Source organism: Salmo salar, chromosome 06, assembly GCF_965601325.2.
Source record: "Salmo salar chromosome 06, fSalSal1, whole genome shotgun sequence".
NCBI lineage: Eukaryota > Metazoa > Chordata > Actinopteri > Salmoniformes > Salmonidae > Salmo > Salmo salar.
Genome location: NC_138296.1, coordinates 57,118,707 through 57,136,282, shown reverse-complemented (window position 1 = coordinate 57,136,282; position 17,576 = coordinate 57,118,707). Strand labels below are relative to the sequence as shown.

The 17,576-nt window shown below is 42.5% G+C and overlaps 1 protein-coding gene across 3 annotated transcripts in view; it reads left to right on the top strand.

Moving 5' to 3' along the window:
* The first annotated feature begins 8,124 nt into the window (after positions 1 to 8,124).
* Positions 8,125 to 17,576, top strand: part of LOC106607641 (C-1-tetrahydrofolate synthase, cytoplasmic) — a 31,046-nt gene continuing 21,594 nt past the window's right edge. Inside the window, exons 1-6 of one of the 3 annotated variants that reach the window (XM_082976770.1) lie at positions 8,125 to 9,523; positions 10,011 to 10,120; positions 10,725 to 10,809; positions 12,511 to 12,570; positions 12,674 to 12,727; positions 16,582 to 16,718. In XM_082976770.1, the coding sequence (XP_082832896.1) occupies positions 10,020 to 10,120; positions 10,725 to 10,809; positions 12,511 to 12,570; positions 12,674 to 12,727; positions 16,582 to 16,718 (437 nt within the window). In that variant the 5' untranslated portion in view covers positions 8,125 to 9,523; positions 10,011 to 10,019. The remainder of the gene's footprint in view (positions 9,524 to 10,010; positions 10,121 to 10,724; positions 10,810 to 12,510; positions 12,571 to 12,673; positions 12,728 to 16,581; positions 16,719 to 17,576) is intronic. The other 2 variants (XR_014392697.1, XM_082976769.1) reach the window with 2 other exon arrangements.

Here is a 17,576-nt window from a genome sequence, read left to right as displayed (position 1 = left end):
TATTCTAGTTACTGGGTAGGAGTGGTAACCAGATTAAATCGGGTATGTTTTTTATCCAGCCGTGTCAATACTGCCCCCTAGCCCTAACAGGTTAGATAAAGGAGAGTCTTGTCTTTAACATGCTGTAAAATAGTCATATGTTTGAAAAATAGAAGTTTTTGTATTTTAGAGGAGTTTGTCATTCGCGCCACGCCTATCATTGGATATTGGAGCAGGTGTTCCGCTAGCGGAACGTCTAGATGTAAGAGGTTAAATAAGGGTGAAATAAAAATAAAATAGAGATTTCGTCAGGAAAAGTAGGTTCTTGACAAATGTTTTTTGTCATAGTTATTGTTGCCAAAATGAACACTGGTGCTAAAGGTCCCCACAAACCCACAGGGTTCTGGTGTCCTTTCCAGAAACAGCCACTAGCCCCTACCCCTAGACTCTTGTGGAGGTCTAAAAGGATTGGACAGGTGTAAGCAATATGGACAAAATTCCAGCAAGTCTATCAGAGGGCAAAGTGGAGCTATTACCAGGTAACCACATATCAATCCCTCTCATATCTCCACAAGTGTCTAGAAAGTAGGGGCTAGCCTAGCGGTTGTGTCAAGACAAGGCCTGGGTATCACGGCAACTCACTCACTCACTCATTCATGCACTGTCTAAAAATGTTACTAGCCGTCAAATCCTTGCTTCCTCTGTCCTTGTTTCTTTAATTCCTTGCCTCCCTCTGAAACCACAATGGGAAAGAGGATTGAAGGTTCATCCCCTCAGTCCTCCTCCTCATCCAATGTGCTTTGAAAGAGCAGCAAGGAATGAAGGAAACAAGGATAGAGGAAGAAAGGATTTGACGGCTAGTGGGTGGATGGGTAAAATGCTAAATAACCATAAAGTAAGCATAGTGATAAAAAGTCTGACACAAGATACCAACAGGGTTGAAATAGCATCCAGGGTTAATTGCTGCTCATTACAGCCATCTAGTAGAATTTAACATAATATTATATACAATTAAAATTAATTAAATAGGCCTTTTTCAGAAATGATTGATAAGAACCCCTAAAATCATTGTTTCTATCAATCAAAGCACATATTTGATTGCCAATTCTGATGAGTTTAAGGTCTGCATAGGTGAGAGCATGAAAAATAAATGACATTTCTTGCACATTTTGTACAATAGGATATATCAGTTACTTTCCATGATGTTCCCTATAATAAAATGTCAAACATGGACACAACAATTCAATATAAAGATAATTTGTTAAATGGACCTTTTCCTATAATGATAACTCAACCAGGGGGCTGGTCCTCAGTGCTGAACAGTGCTGAAATAGCATCTGCATCTGCTGATTACATTGACAAGGGGGACCTGATCAGTAATCCTATATCAGCAATGCTACTCTGAGACACTTTGAATACAGGGCTAGATCTTCCCTAAATGCTATGTGTGTGAGTAAGTGGTAGGCAGGAGAAGGGGGCAGGGAGAGGAGTCTACTGCAGGAGTGTGTGTGGTGACCTGGCTAGTCATTTGTGGGTCGTCTCTCTAGCCCCAGGCCTTTGGCTCTTAAAACCTCTTACATCTAGACGTTCCGCTAGCGGAACACCGCTCCAATATTCAATGATTGGGCGTGGCGCGAAATACAAACTCCTCGAAAATCCGAAAACTTCCATTTTTCAAACATATGACTATTTTACAGCATTTTAAAGACAAGACTTTCCTTTATCTAACCACACTGTCCGATTTCAAAAAGGCTTTACAACGAAAGCAAAACATTAGATTATGTCAGGAGAGTACCCAGCCAGAAATAATCAGACACCCATTTTTCAAGCTAGCATATAATGTCACAAAAACCAAAACCACAGCTAAATGCAGCACTAACCTTTGATGATCTGCATCAGATGACACTCCTAGGACATTATGTTAAACAATACATGCATGTTTTGTTCAATCAAGTTCATATTTATATCAAAAACCAGCTTTTTACATTAGCATGTGACGTTCAGAACTAGCATTCCCACTGAAAACCTCCGGTGAATTTACTAAATTACTCACGATAAACGTTCACAAAAAACATAACAATTATTTTAAGAATTATAGATACAGAACTCCTTTATGCAATCGCGGTGTCCGATTTTAAAATAGCTTTTCGGTGAAAGCACATTTTGCAATATTCTGAGTAGATAGCTCGCCATCACGGCTAGCTATTTTGACACCCACCAAGTTTGGTACTCACCAAACTCAGATTTACTATTAGAAAAATTGGATTACCTTTGCTGTTCTTCGTCAGAATGCACTCCCAGGACTTCTACTTCAACAACAAATGTTGGTTTGGTTCCAAATAATCCAAATAGCGGCGTTTTGTTCGTGCGTTCAAGACACTATCCGAAGGGTAACGAAGGGGGACGCGCGGACGCGTATTGTGACAAAAAATTTCAAAATATTCCACTACCGTACTTCGAAGCATGTCAAACGCTGTTTAAAATCAATTTTTATGCGATTTTTCTCGTAAAATAGCGATAATATTCCGACCGGGAGTCGTTGTTTTCGTTCAAAGACTGATAATCTAAAATGGACTCTTCACGTGCATGCGCGCACCCGTCTCATTGTTCTCAGATCGACCACTATCCAAGTGCGCTACTGTTTTTCAGCCATGGGCTGCAAAGTCATCATTCAACGTTCTGGCGCCTTCTGAGAGCCTATGGGAGCATTAGAAAGTGTCACGTTACAGCAGAGATCCTTTGTTTTGGATAGAGATGACAAAGAAGGCCAAGAAATGGTCAGACAGGGTACTTCCTGTACAGAATCTTCTTAGGTTTTGGCCTGCCATTTGAGTTCTGTTATACTCACAGACACCATTCAAACAGTTTTAGAAACTTTGCAGTGTTTTCTATCCAAAGCTTCTAATTATATGCATATTCTAGTTTCTGGGCAGGAGTAATAACCAGATTAAATCGGGTACATTTTTTATCCGGCCGTGAAAATACTGCCCCCTATCCTTAACAAGTTAATCTGAAACTCTCACCCTGGTCTCTACCTCTTCACTGTCACGTGATGTCATTCTCTGACCCTTCCACTCTACTCCTTTCCTGAGCCCATGCCCTCAACAGACAGAATAGCAACACCAGCAGAGCTACAGCACCACTCATTCTGAAATGACACTTCCTCAGAAATGATATAGTCTAAAATGCTCAGTTTGCCAATAGTTAACTAGGTAGCTAGGAAATATCAGTGAGCTAACCATTTATAGTAACAGCAGTTCATTAATAAGTCAATAAACGCTATCATTGTTGTGACTAGTTTATGATCTTTAATCTAAAGTAAAAATTTAGAAACATCACCTTGGCATTAATAGATGAGTTAATATATTAATAGATAGATTAACATAATTCATTTAAAAGGGTGAACTCCTATGGCAGTATGGTAGAAGAATTACAAGATTGTGTGTCACGTGTGCTCCCTCTCCGGCCTTTAGGTCACCAGGCTGCTCGTTATGGCGCACACCTGTCACAATCATTATGCGCACATGCGCGTCGTCAGACTCACCTGGACTCCATCACAACACTGATTACCTTCCCTATATATGTCACTCCCTTTGGTTCCTTCCCCAGGCGTCATTGTTTCTGTTTCATGTCTGTGCGTTGTTCGTGTGTTCTTGTTTTGTATTATGTTACGTTTATTTATTAAAACACTCACTCCCTGAACTTGGTTCCCGACTCTCAGCGCACTCATTACAGAATGACACCTCACCTAAGGGAAGCAACAGGGAGTGTTTTTTTTTTTTCGGTGGGAATGACGTCGCATCCGGGAACCGCTACAGGCTCTCATTCTCGGACAGATCGCCAGGCTCCCCTGCCTTCGCCGGTTCGTCAGGCTCTCATGCCTCAGCCTGATCGCCAGGCTCCCCTGCCTCAGCCGGTCTGTCAGGTTCCCGCGCATCAGCAGGGGTGACCGGTCCGCTCCTGTTCCCCGGGATCGTCCCTTTGGTTGGCGTCCTGCGACTAGAGCCGAACGCGCCAGGGAAGGGGTACCATCACGTATGCGCTCTCCGGCGCTCTAGGTCGCCATGCTCCCGTGTCTCAGCCGGAATGATAGGTTTCATGCTCTTGCTGCATGAATGTTGTCCACCCAATCAATGGATCAGATAATTAATCTCGTACTGAAAGCATAAACTACAGCTAGCTAGAACTGCAGTGCATAAAATGTGGTGAGTAGTTGACTCAGAGAAAAAAGACAATAGTTGAACAGTTTTCAACAAATTCATTTCTTCAAAAATGGAGGAGCAAGAGAGAGAGCTGTATTTCGTAGAATTAAAAAAAAAGTACTTTCACTTAAATATGCACTATGTAGAAAATTCTAATAGTTCACTTAATTTCATATTGTGACAAAACAAGCAAGTAGAGAATCACTGTACCATCTAAACCTCTGAAATATATTTTCCATAACCCCAAATATTGTATTTTCAGCTGTTTGAAGCTGGTGTACAAAACAGAAAATAAATGATGCAAAAAAAAAAATTCTATGTCACAGCTGTCTTCAGAAATGGACCAAAATGCAGCAGAGTTAGTATTCATCCTTCAATTTAATTGGAAAGAACACTATACAAAAACAAAAACAAGGAAACTGACAACCAACAGTCCTGTCAGGTGCAACCACACTAAACAAGAAACAATTACCCACAACCCCAAAGAAAAACACACACTCCTATATAGGACTCCCAATCAAAGGCAACTCAACACACCTGCCTTCAATTGGGAGTCCTAATCACCAACACAACACTTAACACACAAAAAACCTGCCACGTCCTGACATTCTAAGAACAGAAAGCATAGAAATAGAGCACATAGAACAGATCTAACGCTTCTTAGACTTGCTTTCTGTAACAACTGTCTTCAAAAATGGACCAAGGTGCAGCGGGAATGTGGATACTCATATTTTAATTCAAAAGAGTAAAGCATCCACCGGAAAAAACAATAAACATGACAACAGGAACAGTCTTGCAGGCACACAAAATGCAATGCAAGAACAACTACCCACAACCCCAAAGAAAAACACACACTCCTATATAGGACTCCCAATCAAAGGCAACTCAACACACCTGCCTTCAATTGGGAGTCCTAATCACCAACACAACACTTAACACACAAAAAACCTGCCACGTCCTGACCAAAACTAATACAATACCTCCATCTGCTGGTCAGGACGTGACAGTACCCCCCCCCCCCCCTCAAGGTGCAGACCCCGGAATGCACCTAAAAAACGAAAACACAAAAAAAAATCCCCAATACCCCAACAAAACCAATAAACACTAACCCCTAAACAATAAGGGAGGGAAGGGAGGGTGGCTGCCATCAACGACGGCACTGTGCTACACCCTCCCTCCCCAACCCATCTATCCTGGAGGTGGCTCAGGTGCGGGACGTGGACCTCGCTCCACCTTCGGCGTCGCCCACTTCGGTGGCGCCGATAGCTGTGCCGGTCAGACGGGCCACTCGGGCTGACCCTGGCAGACGGACCACTCTGGCTGGCCCGGAGGACAGGCGGGCCACTCGGGCCGGCCCGGAGGACAGGCGGGCCACTCGGGCTGGGCCGGAGGACAGGCGGGCCACTCGGGCTGGGCCGGAGGACAGGCGGGCCACTCGGGCTGGGCCGGAGGACAGGCGGGCCACTCGGGCTGGGCCGGAGGACAGACGGGTCACTCTGGCAGATCCGGCACGGCGGGCCACTCTGGCAGATCCGGCACGGCGGGCCACTCTGGCAGATCCGGCACGGCGGGCCACTCTGGCAGATCCGGCTCAGGATTCACCAGGCTGGGGAGACATAATGGAGGCCTGGCTCTGGGTGCAGGCCCTGGACTCACCAGTCTGGGAAGACCCGCTGGAGGCCTGGTTTGAGGAGGTGGCACAGGAGAGACCAGGGTGGAGAGATCCACTGGAGGACTGGTCCGTGGAGGAGGCACGGGCTTGACCAGGATAGGGAGACCCACTGGAGGACTGGTCCGTGGAGGAGACATGGGCATGACCAGGATGGGAAGACATGCAGGATGCCTGGTTCTGGGCGTAGGCACAGGACGTGCAGGGCTGGGAAGACATGCAGGGGGCCTGTTTCTGGGCGCAGGCACAGTCTTTACCAGACAACCAGCACGCACCTCAGGACGAGTATGGAGAGCTGCCTCAGGTGATATCATTCCCACGACATGCTCATTAGGGCGAATGCCATACTTTATGCACCACACTAGCAGCTCTCTCATCTCTCTCTCTCTTAATTTCCCCATTAACCCCGTCACAGTCTCTGCCTCGTACCCCTCGCTCACCTCCAATGTCATCCCGACTGGCTCTGGTTCCGATCTCGGCTCCGCTGACTGTCCCGTGTGCCCCCCCCAAAAAAACTATTGGGGCTGCCTCTCGCGCTCGTTGCGCTCTCTCTCCTCGTAATAGCGCCTCTCCGCTCTCGCCGCTTCAATCTCCCACTGCGGGAGGTGATAATCCCCAGCCTGAGTCCATGGTCCCTCTCCGTCCAGGATTTGTTCCCAAGTCCATTGGTCCATCACGCTATACTCCTGCTGCTCCTTCCTCTTCCACCGCTTGGTCCTGGTTTGGTGGGTAGTTCTGTAACAACTGTCTTCAAAAATGGACCAAGGCGCAGCGGGAATGTGGATACTCATATTTTAATTCAAAAGAGTAAAGCATCCACCGGAAAAAACAATAAACATGACAACAGGAACAGTCTTGCAGGCACACAAAACGCAATGCAAGAACAACTACCCACAACCCCAAAGAAAAACACACACTCCTATATAGGACTCCCAATCAAAGGCAACTCAACACACCTGCCTTCAATTGGGAGTCCTAATCACCAACACAACACTTAACACACAAAAAACCTGCCACGTCCTGACCAAAACTAATACAATACCTCCCTCTGCTGGTCAGGACGTGACACTTTCAATTATAATGACAGATCTATAACACACATTTCTATTTGGTTGCATTGCCAAAAAAGTTATATATTGCAGCTAGCTAGTTTATCTAGCTGCATTATTGTTTGAAGCGCTTTACAATTTGTATTATGAAAAGTACTATAGAAGTTCAATAATTTTTCCCATACTCCTGATAGTTTGATATTTCATTGGATGCGGGAGTACAGAACATAGACGCAGCTGTCTAGTATCATATCACTTCACATGATAACAGCAAGAGATCTATTATCACAGCTGTCGAAAGGAGCAGACCAAAGTGCAGCGTGGTTGTAGTTCCACATTTTATTAAATCCGTGAAACTTTGCAATACATAAATAACTGAATCGACAAAACAAACCGTGACGCAGAGAGAAACAAACACTACTCAAAATATAATAACCCACAAAAACCCAGGAAGAAAAACCCCTACTTAAATATGATCTCCAATTAGAGACAACGAGGTCCAGCTGCCTCCAATTGGAGATCAACCCCAAAAAACAACATAGAAATAGGAAAAACTAGAACTTATACATAGAAATACAAAACATAGAAAAACACAAAACACCCCCTGTCACGCCCTGACCTACTCTACCATAGAAAATAACCTCTTACTATGGTCAGGACGTGACATCTATTGGTTTATTCTTGTGGGGTTTTGGTTTCAATCTAGTGTGTTTTAACAGGCGGATGTAATCTCCCATTAGTAACGTTTTAAGAAATCTAGAGACAACCTGCAGGATCATGTTAATCCTTGTAGGAGCACATTAAATTATGCCTGTTTTTTGCAATGACCAAGGGTGTCCACATGAGTGGTGGTACTCTTTTCAAAACTACTGTAATTCAGTAACACTGGAGAGTGCTATGGTTCTTAAAAGAGGGCTACTATCTCTATCAAACAGCTGGAGTAGTGGGAGACTACATGAGAAAAAAGGCATTAAAACCAACCAAACAAAACCAGAGGCAATGAAGTGATATAAATATGTAAGAAGCAGATTCAACCCACTATTTACAGGTAGGCTAATTGTGTCTCTTTTGAAGATTAGCGGTCATTGTTGTTTGTGAACATTTATAAGCATTGAAATTAATGTCCTTTATAATATTTATAATAATTGAACACATTAATAAACAATATGTAATTCAAGTATTCTGGCTTCAATGCTCAATTCACATCATGGCTCCATTTTGTAAGTGTGTTCTGTTCGGTTCATCTGACTGAGTTCGTCAAAGAGATTGCAAAAAAGTCAAATAGTCAAATAGGTTTAGTGAAATGTACACATGTACACTAAGGCAATGTCCAATGGAGATTTTTATTTTTCAAGTCATGGTTTCATCTACCCAAATGCAAACTGTTTAAGTTTTGTTTCTCCAGATTTCTTGCCGTTGGAAAATCGTGTTGTTTTTCAGCAACTGTTTCTCTGTAACTCAAAAGGACCTTTGCACTCACTCCAGTAAGTCTAGTCTGGTTATTGAATGTGTTGGTTGTAGTAGTGGAGATTATTCCCACAGCATAACACCCACTGTGGTCAACACTGAGGCTTTGGCTATGCCATGTTGTGAAACTGGACAAACCTAAATCAGACTGACTCATTTATTGCAATGTACACACAGAGAAAGAACAGGGTTAGCAGAGCTTGCGTTCGTTAGTGCATACAATGGAAAATGTTTTAAAATGCTTTGCAATGGAACATGAAATTAAGTGTTACTTACTGGACAAGCCGCAGTAGTCCCTCCCTGTTCTAGTCAGTTTTTTTCCTGTTTGGTGCCTAATGAACATGTCCCAGGCCTTTCCTCTTACGCTGTCCAAAGCTGAGTTCTCTCGGGAGGTCTCTCTTTGGCATGCAGAAGAAGGAGGGGCAGAGAAAGAAAGCTATGGCTGAAAGAGAAACAGTGAGAAAGCAGAGGGGCAGGCTCATTCCTGAAGAGAAAGCAACATAAGTCAATCTACCTTGGATACAAATAATTGCTTTTACTCTGTGGAAAAGTAGCGACTTTTGGTAGTAATGGAGGGAAAAAAACAAGCTTGGTTGCCAAAAACATTTCAGACTGTCTTGTCAGAATGGATTCTGATTGGCTGGGAGTAGACCCAGTAGTGGGACGGCCCGATACACTTCCCAACCTCTGGGTTTCTGTTTATCCAAAGTCCATTCCCCCTGGACTTTTGGTTTGAGCCTACGAGTTGCAACTTTCCCTATGTTATACCCTCTCTCTAACCCAATAGCCTTGACAGTGAGAAATGTATGTTCACGTTTAATCCGGAGTAGGCAGGAATGCCACGGAAAAGTCCATAGACTGTGATAAGATACTGCTGGAAGCCTCCCCAGTTGCACTGAGAGAGAGAACGAGAGACAGAGAGTGAGAAAGAGTGGGCGCCACACACACACACACACACACACACACACACACACACACACACACACACACACACACACACACACACACACACACACACACACACACACACACACACACACACACACACACACTGATAGGAGGAGTTGCCTAGACCACTATGTTGGAGTGTGGATCACTTGGTGGCTGACCTGGTCCTCAAGAGACTAGATCCACTTCTGGACATTGCATTAACTCTGGTAAGTCATTTTTCTGTCTATTACTTTTCAAATTTTTATAATAACAAAAATAATAATACAATTATTGTATAATAATATAGTTGTAATCTATTATTACATTATTATAAGATATTGCAACATTGCATGTTAACAACTTCTGCAAGTAGTCATGGTTGTAGTCAATAGTAGTAACTTTTGAGCCAGTTGTTGTATGGGTTTGCAGTGTTCTGGCTTGCACTATAAGAGCTTTGTGATTTACATCTGTAAATGAAAAGCTCTCCACGAATGTAATTTATTATTATTATTATAGTTGTACATGGCACTTGTGATGTTTTCAATTGTTCATAATGGGATATCTGTTGCACTGTACTTGTAGTGGATGCAGTTCCTTTTCTCTGGGCCTCTTAAACTCCCATTACCATCTATCCATTGTTCTTTCTCTTCATCCATCCATCCATCCATCCATCCATCCATCCATCCATCCATCCATCCATCCATCTTTCTCCAGTTGTCAGCCATGCTTTCCTTCGCCGCCCTCACCCTCCGTCTAGGGTCCACAAGATGCAGAGGAGGCAGACACAACCTGGCGACAGTTGTCTCGGGCAACAAGACGTCTCAGTGAGTAGCCTATGACACCGTAATATTACAGTATGTTGGAGTGAAGGTGCCTCATGGAGGTCATGGAGTTTGGTATTGGGGAGTGCTGAATGTTATATTGTGTTTGTTCTTTCTTATTTATTTATTTAACCTTTATTTAACTAGGCAAGTCAGTTAAGAACAAATTCTTATTTACAATGACGGCCGACCAAAAGGCAAAAGGCCTCCTGTGGGGACGGGGACTGAGATTAAAAATCAAAAAAATTAAATATAAATATAGGACAAAACACACATCACGATAAGAGAGACAACACTACATAGAGAGAGACCTAAGACAACAACATAGCAAGGCAGCAACACATGACAACACAGCATGGTAGCAACACAACATGGTAGCAGCACAAAACATGGTACCAAACATTATTGGGCACAGACAACAGCACAAAGGGCAAGAAGGTAGAGACAATGAGTGTGTTTATAAGGTATTATGGGCATGGGCTTCATTGAAAATGTTACCAATGTTTCAATGTGGTTGTTCGTTCTATGAGTGTGTTCATAATGCATTATATCAGCTTCATAGAAAGTGTAACTAATGTTACAATGTGGTTGTTCTTGTTCAACACAGGCTGGTGAGGGAAAGGTTGAAAGAAGACTTGGACAAGATGAGGGGCCAGTTCCCTGGCTTCCGGCCAGGTCTGGTAGTGTTGCAGGTGTGTCTTTTACCCTTTTCACATTATCCTGCCAACCCGAACTGTATCGTGCCTGCTTGGATATATTCTTTTCACTTTGTCCTTTCCAGCACAATTCCAGCAACTGTGGTGGAGGCTTAACGAGGCCGGCTCAGTACAGCTTGCTTCAGTTTGGCTCAACTCTGCACAGTAGTGTGAAAGGCCCTTTCGTGTATGCTTCCTTATTTAATTACCAGAGTGTGTTCTTTTGAGCTGTTTTTCTTTACTTCTTAATTATTTTTCTTCTCTTCTAATCCCACACTTCTTCAGATGAGCTTTCGGTAAATGTGTTGATTGTTTTGTTCGCTAGGTGTGAGTGTAATTGTTTGCTTCTGCCTTATAACGCTAGGCTACTTTACTGTTGATTTGTTTTCTAACTGTGAGGTTTCCTCTCTGTAACCCTTCCAAGTCTTAAATAACCTTGCTAAAATATTCAGAGGCCCAATTCATTCAAAATAACAGAATATACAGTGAGTGTACAAAACATTAGGAACACCTACCTAATATTGAGTTGCACCCACATTTGCCCTCAGAACAGCCTCAATTCGTCAGGACATGGACTCAACAAGGTGTCGAAAGTGTTCCATAAGGATGCTGGCCCATGTTGACTCAGATGCTTCCCGCAGTTGGCTCAAGTTGACTGGATGTCCTTTAGGTGGTGGACCATTCTTGATATACATGAGAAACTGTTGAGTGTAAAAAATGCAGCAGCGTTGCACTTCTTGACACACTCAAACCGGTGTGCCTGGCACCTACTACCATACCCTGTTCAAAGGCACTTCAATATTTAGTCTTGCCCATTCACCCTTTGAATGGGACACATACACAATCCATGTCTCAGTTGTCTCAAGCCTGAAAAATCCTTCTTTAACCTGTCTCCTTCGCTTCAACCCCTTCTGGATTTCACAGGAGACATCAATAAGGGATCATGGCTTTCACCTCAATTCATCTGGTCAGTCTATGTCATGGAAAGAACAGGTGTTCCTAATGTTTTGTGCGCTCAGTGAATAATGAAATGTTTTCAGTGCTCTTTTTTGTTTCAAATTGTAAACATTGTTTTGTTGAGTACATGTATCCCAACACCACAAGTAGATTGTTGTTTTCTATTTCTTAGGTATAACTTCTGTTTTATCATCTACAATGAATCATTTGCATTTAGTTATACATTTAGTAATTCATTTAATCTCTACACTTATTCATCAGTTTGTGCTCAGCTTACTCTGTGGTAGGATAGCTGATATACAGACTTGGGAACATGGTACATGCTTTTTATTTGTTGTTGATATGTAACTGGAGAGCATTCTAGCTCTGTGTTTAGCATTTGAAGCTGTGTAACTTGATAAAACAACATACATACAGTATATTCTAGTTTTGTTTTGTTAGTAAAATCCTATTTGGTGTGTGCATCTCTAGACGTGTTTAACTATACTTATTTTAAGCAAACCAACATTTGACCAACTGGGGACATTTTGTCCCCACAAGGTCAAATAGTATTTCTTGGGGTTTAAGGGTTAAGGTTAGAATTAGTGTTAGGGTTAGAATTAGGTTTAGGGTTAGGACCTAGGGTTAGTTTTAGGAGCTAGGTTAGGGTAAGGGTTAGGGAAAATAGGATTTTGAATGGGAATGAATTGTGTGTCCGCACAAGGTTAATTATACAGTACTGTGTGTGTGTGTGTGTTTCAGGTGGGTGACAGAGACGATTCTAACCTCTACATTAGCATGAAGCTAAAAGCCGCAGCTAAGGTAAGCACTGTGGCAGCAGAGCGTCGATAGTAACACATGCTCGCTATTTGATGTATACTTGCAATGAGAATGCTAATGCTAATCACTGCCACCATTTCTATAGATTGGAATCAATGCCAACCATGTCAGACTGCCAAAGACTGCAACAGAGGATGAGGTAAGAAGTACAGCTACTACATCCATGTTATGTTTTGACGAAAGTTTGGACACACCTACTAATTCCAGGGTTTTTCTTTATTTTTACTTGTTTCTCTATTCTAGAATAATAGTGAAGACATCAAGACTATGAAATAACGCATATGGAATCATGTAGTAACCAAAAAAGAGTTAAAAAAATCTAAATATGTTTTATATTTGAGATTCTTCAAAGTAGCCATGATGACAGCTGTCACTGCTGTAGTAGAGAGGTGTAGGTAGGAGGCAGTCGCAGGTTTAGAACTACTGAGTTTATTAAAGCACCATAGATCAAAGCGGGAAGAAACCTAAATGCTGTTGGGCTAAAAATATATCTTCATAAACAAAAAGGCACAGGGCGAACCCAAAGTGCAAAATATAAAGTATTCAGGAAATAGTAGGAGAGATTCCTCTCAGGAAAACAAGTAACATTTGCAATGACTGACAAAGACAAATGGCAGAGGGAGTATGTATACAGTGATAGAGTGGGGATTGGAACCTGGTGTGTGTAATGATGACGAGACAAGTCCGCGCTTGATGAGTGAAGGGCGTTTTCCAGCAGTAGGTTCGGCAGCAGCTAGAAGGCCAGCGACGCCGAATGCCTGAGTTGGACAGGAGGGGGAGCCAAAGCGAAGCCTGGTGTGACAACAGCTTTGCACACTATTGGCATTATCTCAACCAGTTCATGAGGTAGTCACATGGAATGCATTTCAAATAACAGGTGAGCCCTATTAAAAGTTAATTTGTGGAATTTAATTCCTTCTTAATGCGTTTGGCCAATCAGTTGTGTTGTGACAAGGTAGGTATACAGAAGATTGCCCTATTTGGTAAAAGACCAAGTCCATGTTATGGGAAGAACAGCTCAATTAAGCAAGGAGAAATGGCAGTACATCATTGCTTTAAGACATGAAGGTCATTCATTGCGGAACATTTCAAGAACTTTGAAAGTTTCTTGAAGTGCAGACGCAAAAACCATCAAGCGCTATGATGAAACTGGCTCTTATGAGGACCGCCACAGGAAAGGAAGACCAAGAGTTACCTCTGCTGCAGAGGACAAGTTCATCAGAGTTACCAGCCTCAGAAATTTCAGCCCAAATAAATGCTTCACAGATTTAAAGTACCAGACACATCTCAACATCAACTGTTCAAAGGACACTGCGTGAATCAGGCCTTCCCATTGTCGAATTGCTGCAAAGAAACCACTACTAAAGGACACCATTAATAAGAAGAGACTTGCTTGGGCCAAGAAACACGAGCAGTGGACATTAGACCGGTAAGAAATCTGTCCTTTGGTCTGATGAGTCCAAATTAGAGATCTTTGGATCCAACCGTCATGTCTTTGAGAGATGCAGAGTAAGTGAATGGATAACCTCCACATGTGTGGTTCCCACCGTGAAGCATAAAGATGGTGTGGGGGTGCTTTGCTGGTGACATTGTCTGTGATTTATTTAGAACTCAAGGCACACTTAACCAGCATGGCTACCATAGCATTCTGCAGCGATATGCCATCCCATCTGGCTTGCGCTTAGTGGCACTATCATTTGTTTTTCAACAGGACAATGACCCAACACACCTCCAGGCTGTGTAAGGGCTATTTGACCAAGAAGGAGAGTGATGGAGTGCTGCATCAGGTGACCTGGCCTCCACAATCCCGACCTCAACCCAATTGAGATGGTTTGGGATTAGTTGGAAAGCGGAGTGAAGGAAAAGCAGCCAACAAGTGCTCAGCATATGTGGGAACTCCTTCAAGACTGTTGGAAAAGCATTCCAGTTGAAGCTGGTTGAGAGAATGCCAAGAGTGTGCAAAGCTGTCATCAAGGCAAAGGGTGGCTACTTTGAAAAATCTCAAATATAAACTATATTTTTATTTGTTTAACCTCTATGGGCTACGTAACAGCCACTGCCAGCCTGTGGCGCGATTTTCAAATACCTTAAAAATCCTATTACTTCAATTTCTCAAACATATGACTATTTTACAGCCATTTACAGACCAGACTCTCGTCAATCTAACCACACTGTCCGATTTCAAAAAGGCTTTACAACGAAAGCAAAACATTAGATTATGTCAGCAGAGTACCAAGCCAGAAATAATCAGACACCCATTTTTCAAGCCAGCATATAATGTCACCAAAACCCAGAAGACAGCTAAATGCAGCACTCACCTTTGATGATCTTCATCAGATGACAACCCTAGGACATTATGTTATACAATACATGCATGTTTTGTTCAATCAAGTTCATATTTATATCAAAAACCAGCTTTTTACATTAGCATGTGACGTTCAGAACTAGCATACCCCCCGCAAACTTCCGGGGAATTCGCTAACATTTTACTAAATTACTCACGATAAACGTTCACAAAAAGCATAACAATTATTTTAAGAATTATAGATACAGACCTCCTCTATGCACTCGATATGTCCGATTTTAAAATAGCTTTTTGGTGAAAGCACATTTTGCAATATTCTAAGTACATAGCCCAGGCATCACGGGCTCGCTATTTAGACACCCGGCAAGTTTAGCACTCACCATAATCATATTTACTATTATAAAAGTTTGATTACCTTTTGTTGTCTTCGTCAGAATGCACACCCAGGACTGCTACTTCAATAACAAATGTTGGTTTGGTCCAAAATAATCCATCGTTATATCCGAATAGCGGCGTTTTGTTCGTGCGTTCCAGACACTATCCGAAATAGTAAAGAAGTGTCGCGCGCATGGCGCAATTCGTGACAATAAAATTCTAAATATTCCATTACCGTACTTCGAAGCATGTCAACCGCTGTTTAAAATCAATTTTTACGACATTTTTCTCGTAGAAAAGCGATAATATTCCGACAGGGAATCTCCTTTTCGGCAAACAGAGGAAAAAATCACAAAGGCGGGGGCGGTCGGGGTCACACGCATAAGCCCAGTGTCCCTTGATCGGCCACTTGAGAAAGGCGATAATGTGTTTCAGCCTGGGGCTGGAATGACGACATTCTGTTTTTTCCCGGGCTCTGAGCGCCTATGGACGACGTGGGAAGTGTCACGTTAGAGCAGAGATCCTTAGTAAATGATAGAGATGGAAAAGAAGTTCAAGAAATGGTCAGACAGGCCACTTCCTGTAAAGGAATCTCTCAGGTTTTGACCTGCCATTTGAGTTCTGTTATACTCACAGACACCATTCAAACAGTTTTAGAACATTTAGGGTGTTTTCTATCCATATGTAATAAGTATATGCATATTCTAGTTACTGGGTAGGAGTGGTAACCAGATTAAATCGGGTATGTTTTTTATCCAGCCGTGTCAATACTGCCCCCTAGCCCTAACAGGTTTAACACTTTTTTTGTTTACTAGAAAATTGTAAAAATAAAGAAAAACCCTTGAATGAGTAGGCGTGCCAAACTTTTGACTGGTATTGTACATGTCCCTATACAGCCAGAGTAGTGTGTGTATTTCAGCCTACTTGGAACACACTGGTTAAATCAACTTTGTTTCTACATCATTTCAATGAAGATACGTTGAACCAACGTGGAATAGACGTTGAATTGATGTTTGTGCCCAGTGGGAAGAGCCTGAACAAGGAGCATCTAAAATAGAACATAGATATGGATACAACTTTTGGCACATTTGCATAAGAGGGGCATTGAATCCTCTACCTAAGAAAAAAAAATGCAGGCCTTGAAAAGCATTTGAAATATAAAAAATCAAGCAAGTTTGTTATTGTGATTAATCCTCAGATATTAACTTTTAAACAAGTTTGGTATTATTTTAATAATAGGGCTATGTTGTTATTCTGTACTAGCACTTCTTCACCAATCCCTGACCACCACTCTAAAACCTTGGCCTGCACAGGTCCTCCGTAGAATTGTAGAGGTCAATGAGAACCCAGAGGTCCACGGCCTCATTGTCCAGCTGCCCCTGGACTCTATCAACCCCATGGACACAGAGAAGGTGACTAATGCCGTGGCCCCAGAAAAGGATGTGGATGGGTAAGTGCCAACTCTCACAGGAAGCCTGCATATGCTACCAGGGGTTGGAACCTAAATAATTTTCCAGATGTTTCGTTCTGAACAAAACCATTATTTAATTTTTTTCCGTTCCCATGTTTCGACCAGCAAAATAAAGTTCTGAACCAGTTCGAACCCCCCCCCCCCATAAGAAGTACCTGTTCATGTTGTTCCTTTCTGTCCTTTTTAAACCTCTGAAATCCTTTTTTTTTTTACATTTAGCTCAACATTAAATTACTTCACCAACCATGCAGTGCGGATAGAGCAGCTTGCTATGGAGCAGACACGCTATAGCTCAGTGAGTTGTTTACAAGTGTCGGGCGTGAGATGCAGCTGAAATTTTGTGGGTAGAGAAAGAGTGTGAGGGTGGACGAGAAGGCTTTGCTTGAAGCGCTTGGCATCTTGTGATGACATGCATTATCTGAATTGAGCCCACAGAATTATGCTTATGGAGGAATGGCTTTTATGGAGGAACTTTGAATGTATTTTAACTTCAGAGTTGGCTTAACGTTGGACCAGAGAAGCTAGCTAGCTAACAAGTGTGTGTGTGCAGAGCGGCACCAAAATGAAAAACCCTTCTTACCTTTTTGTAGATAATGGATCTAATGTGAAATGTGATAACTATAGTATCCCTAACCAGCACTGGAAAGGTTAATCCATTCTTCTCTAATTAAAAATCACTCTCCGGATCTTCTGAATCACGTTTGTAACGGCAGTAGGCTACCGCTATGTTTCGGAGGGGGATGGGTAGGTAGCCTACATGTACACATACTAGCAAAGATTATCAGCTGGCAGGCAGACAATGGAATAATTTTCTGATTGACAAAAAGGGAGGGCTTT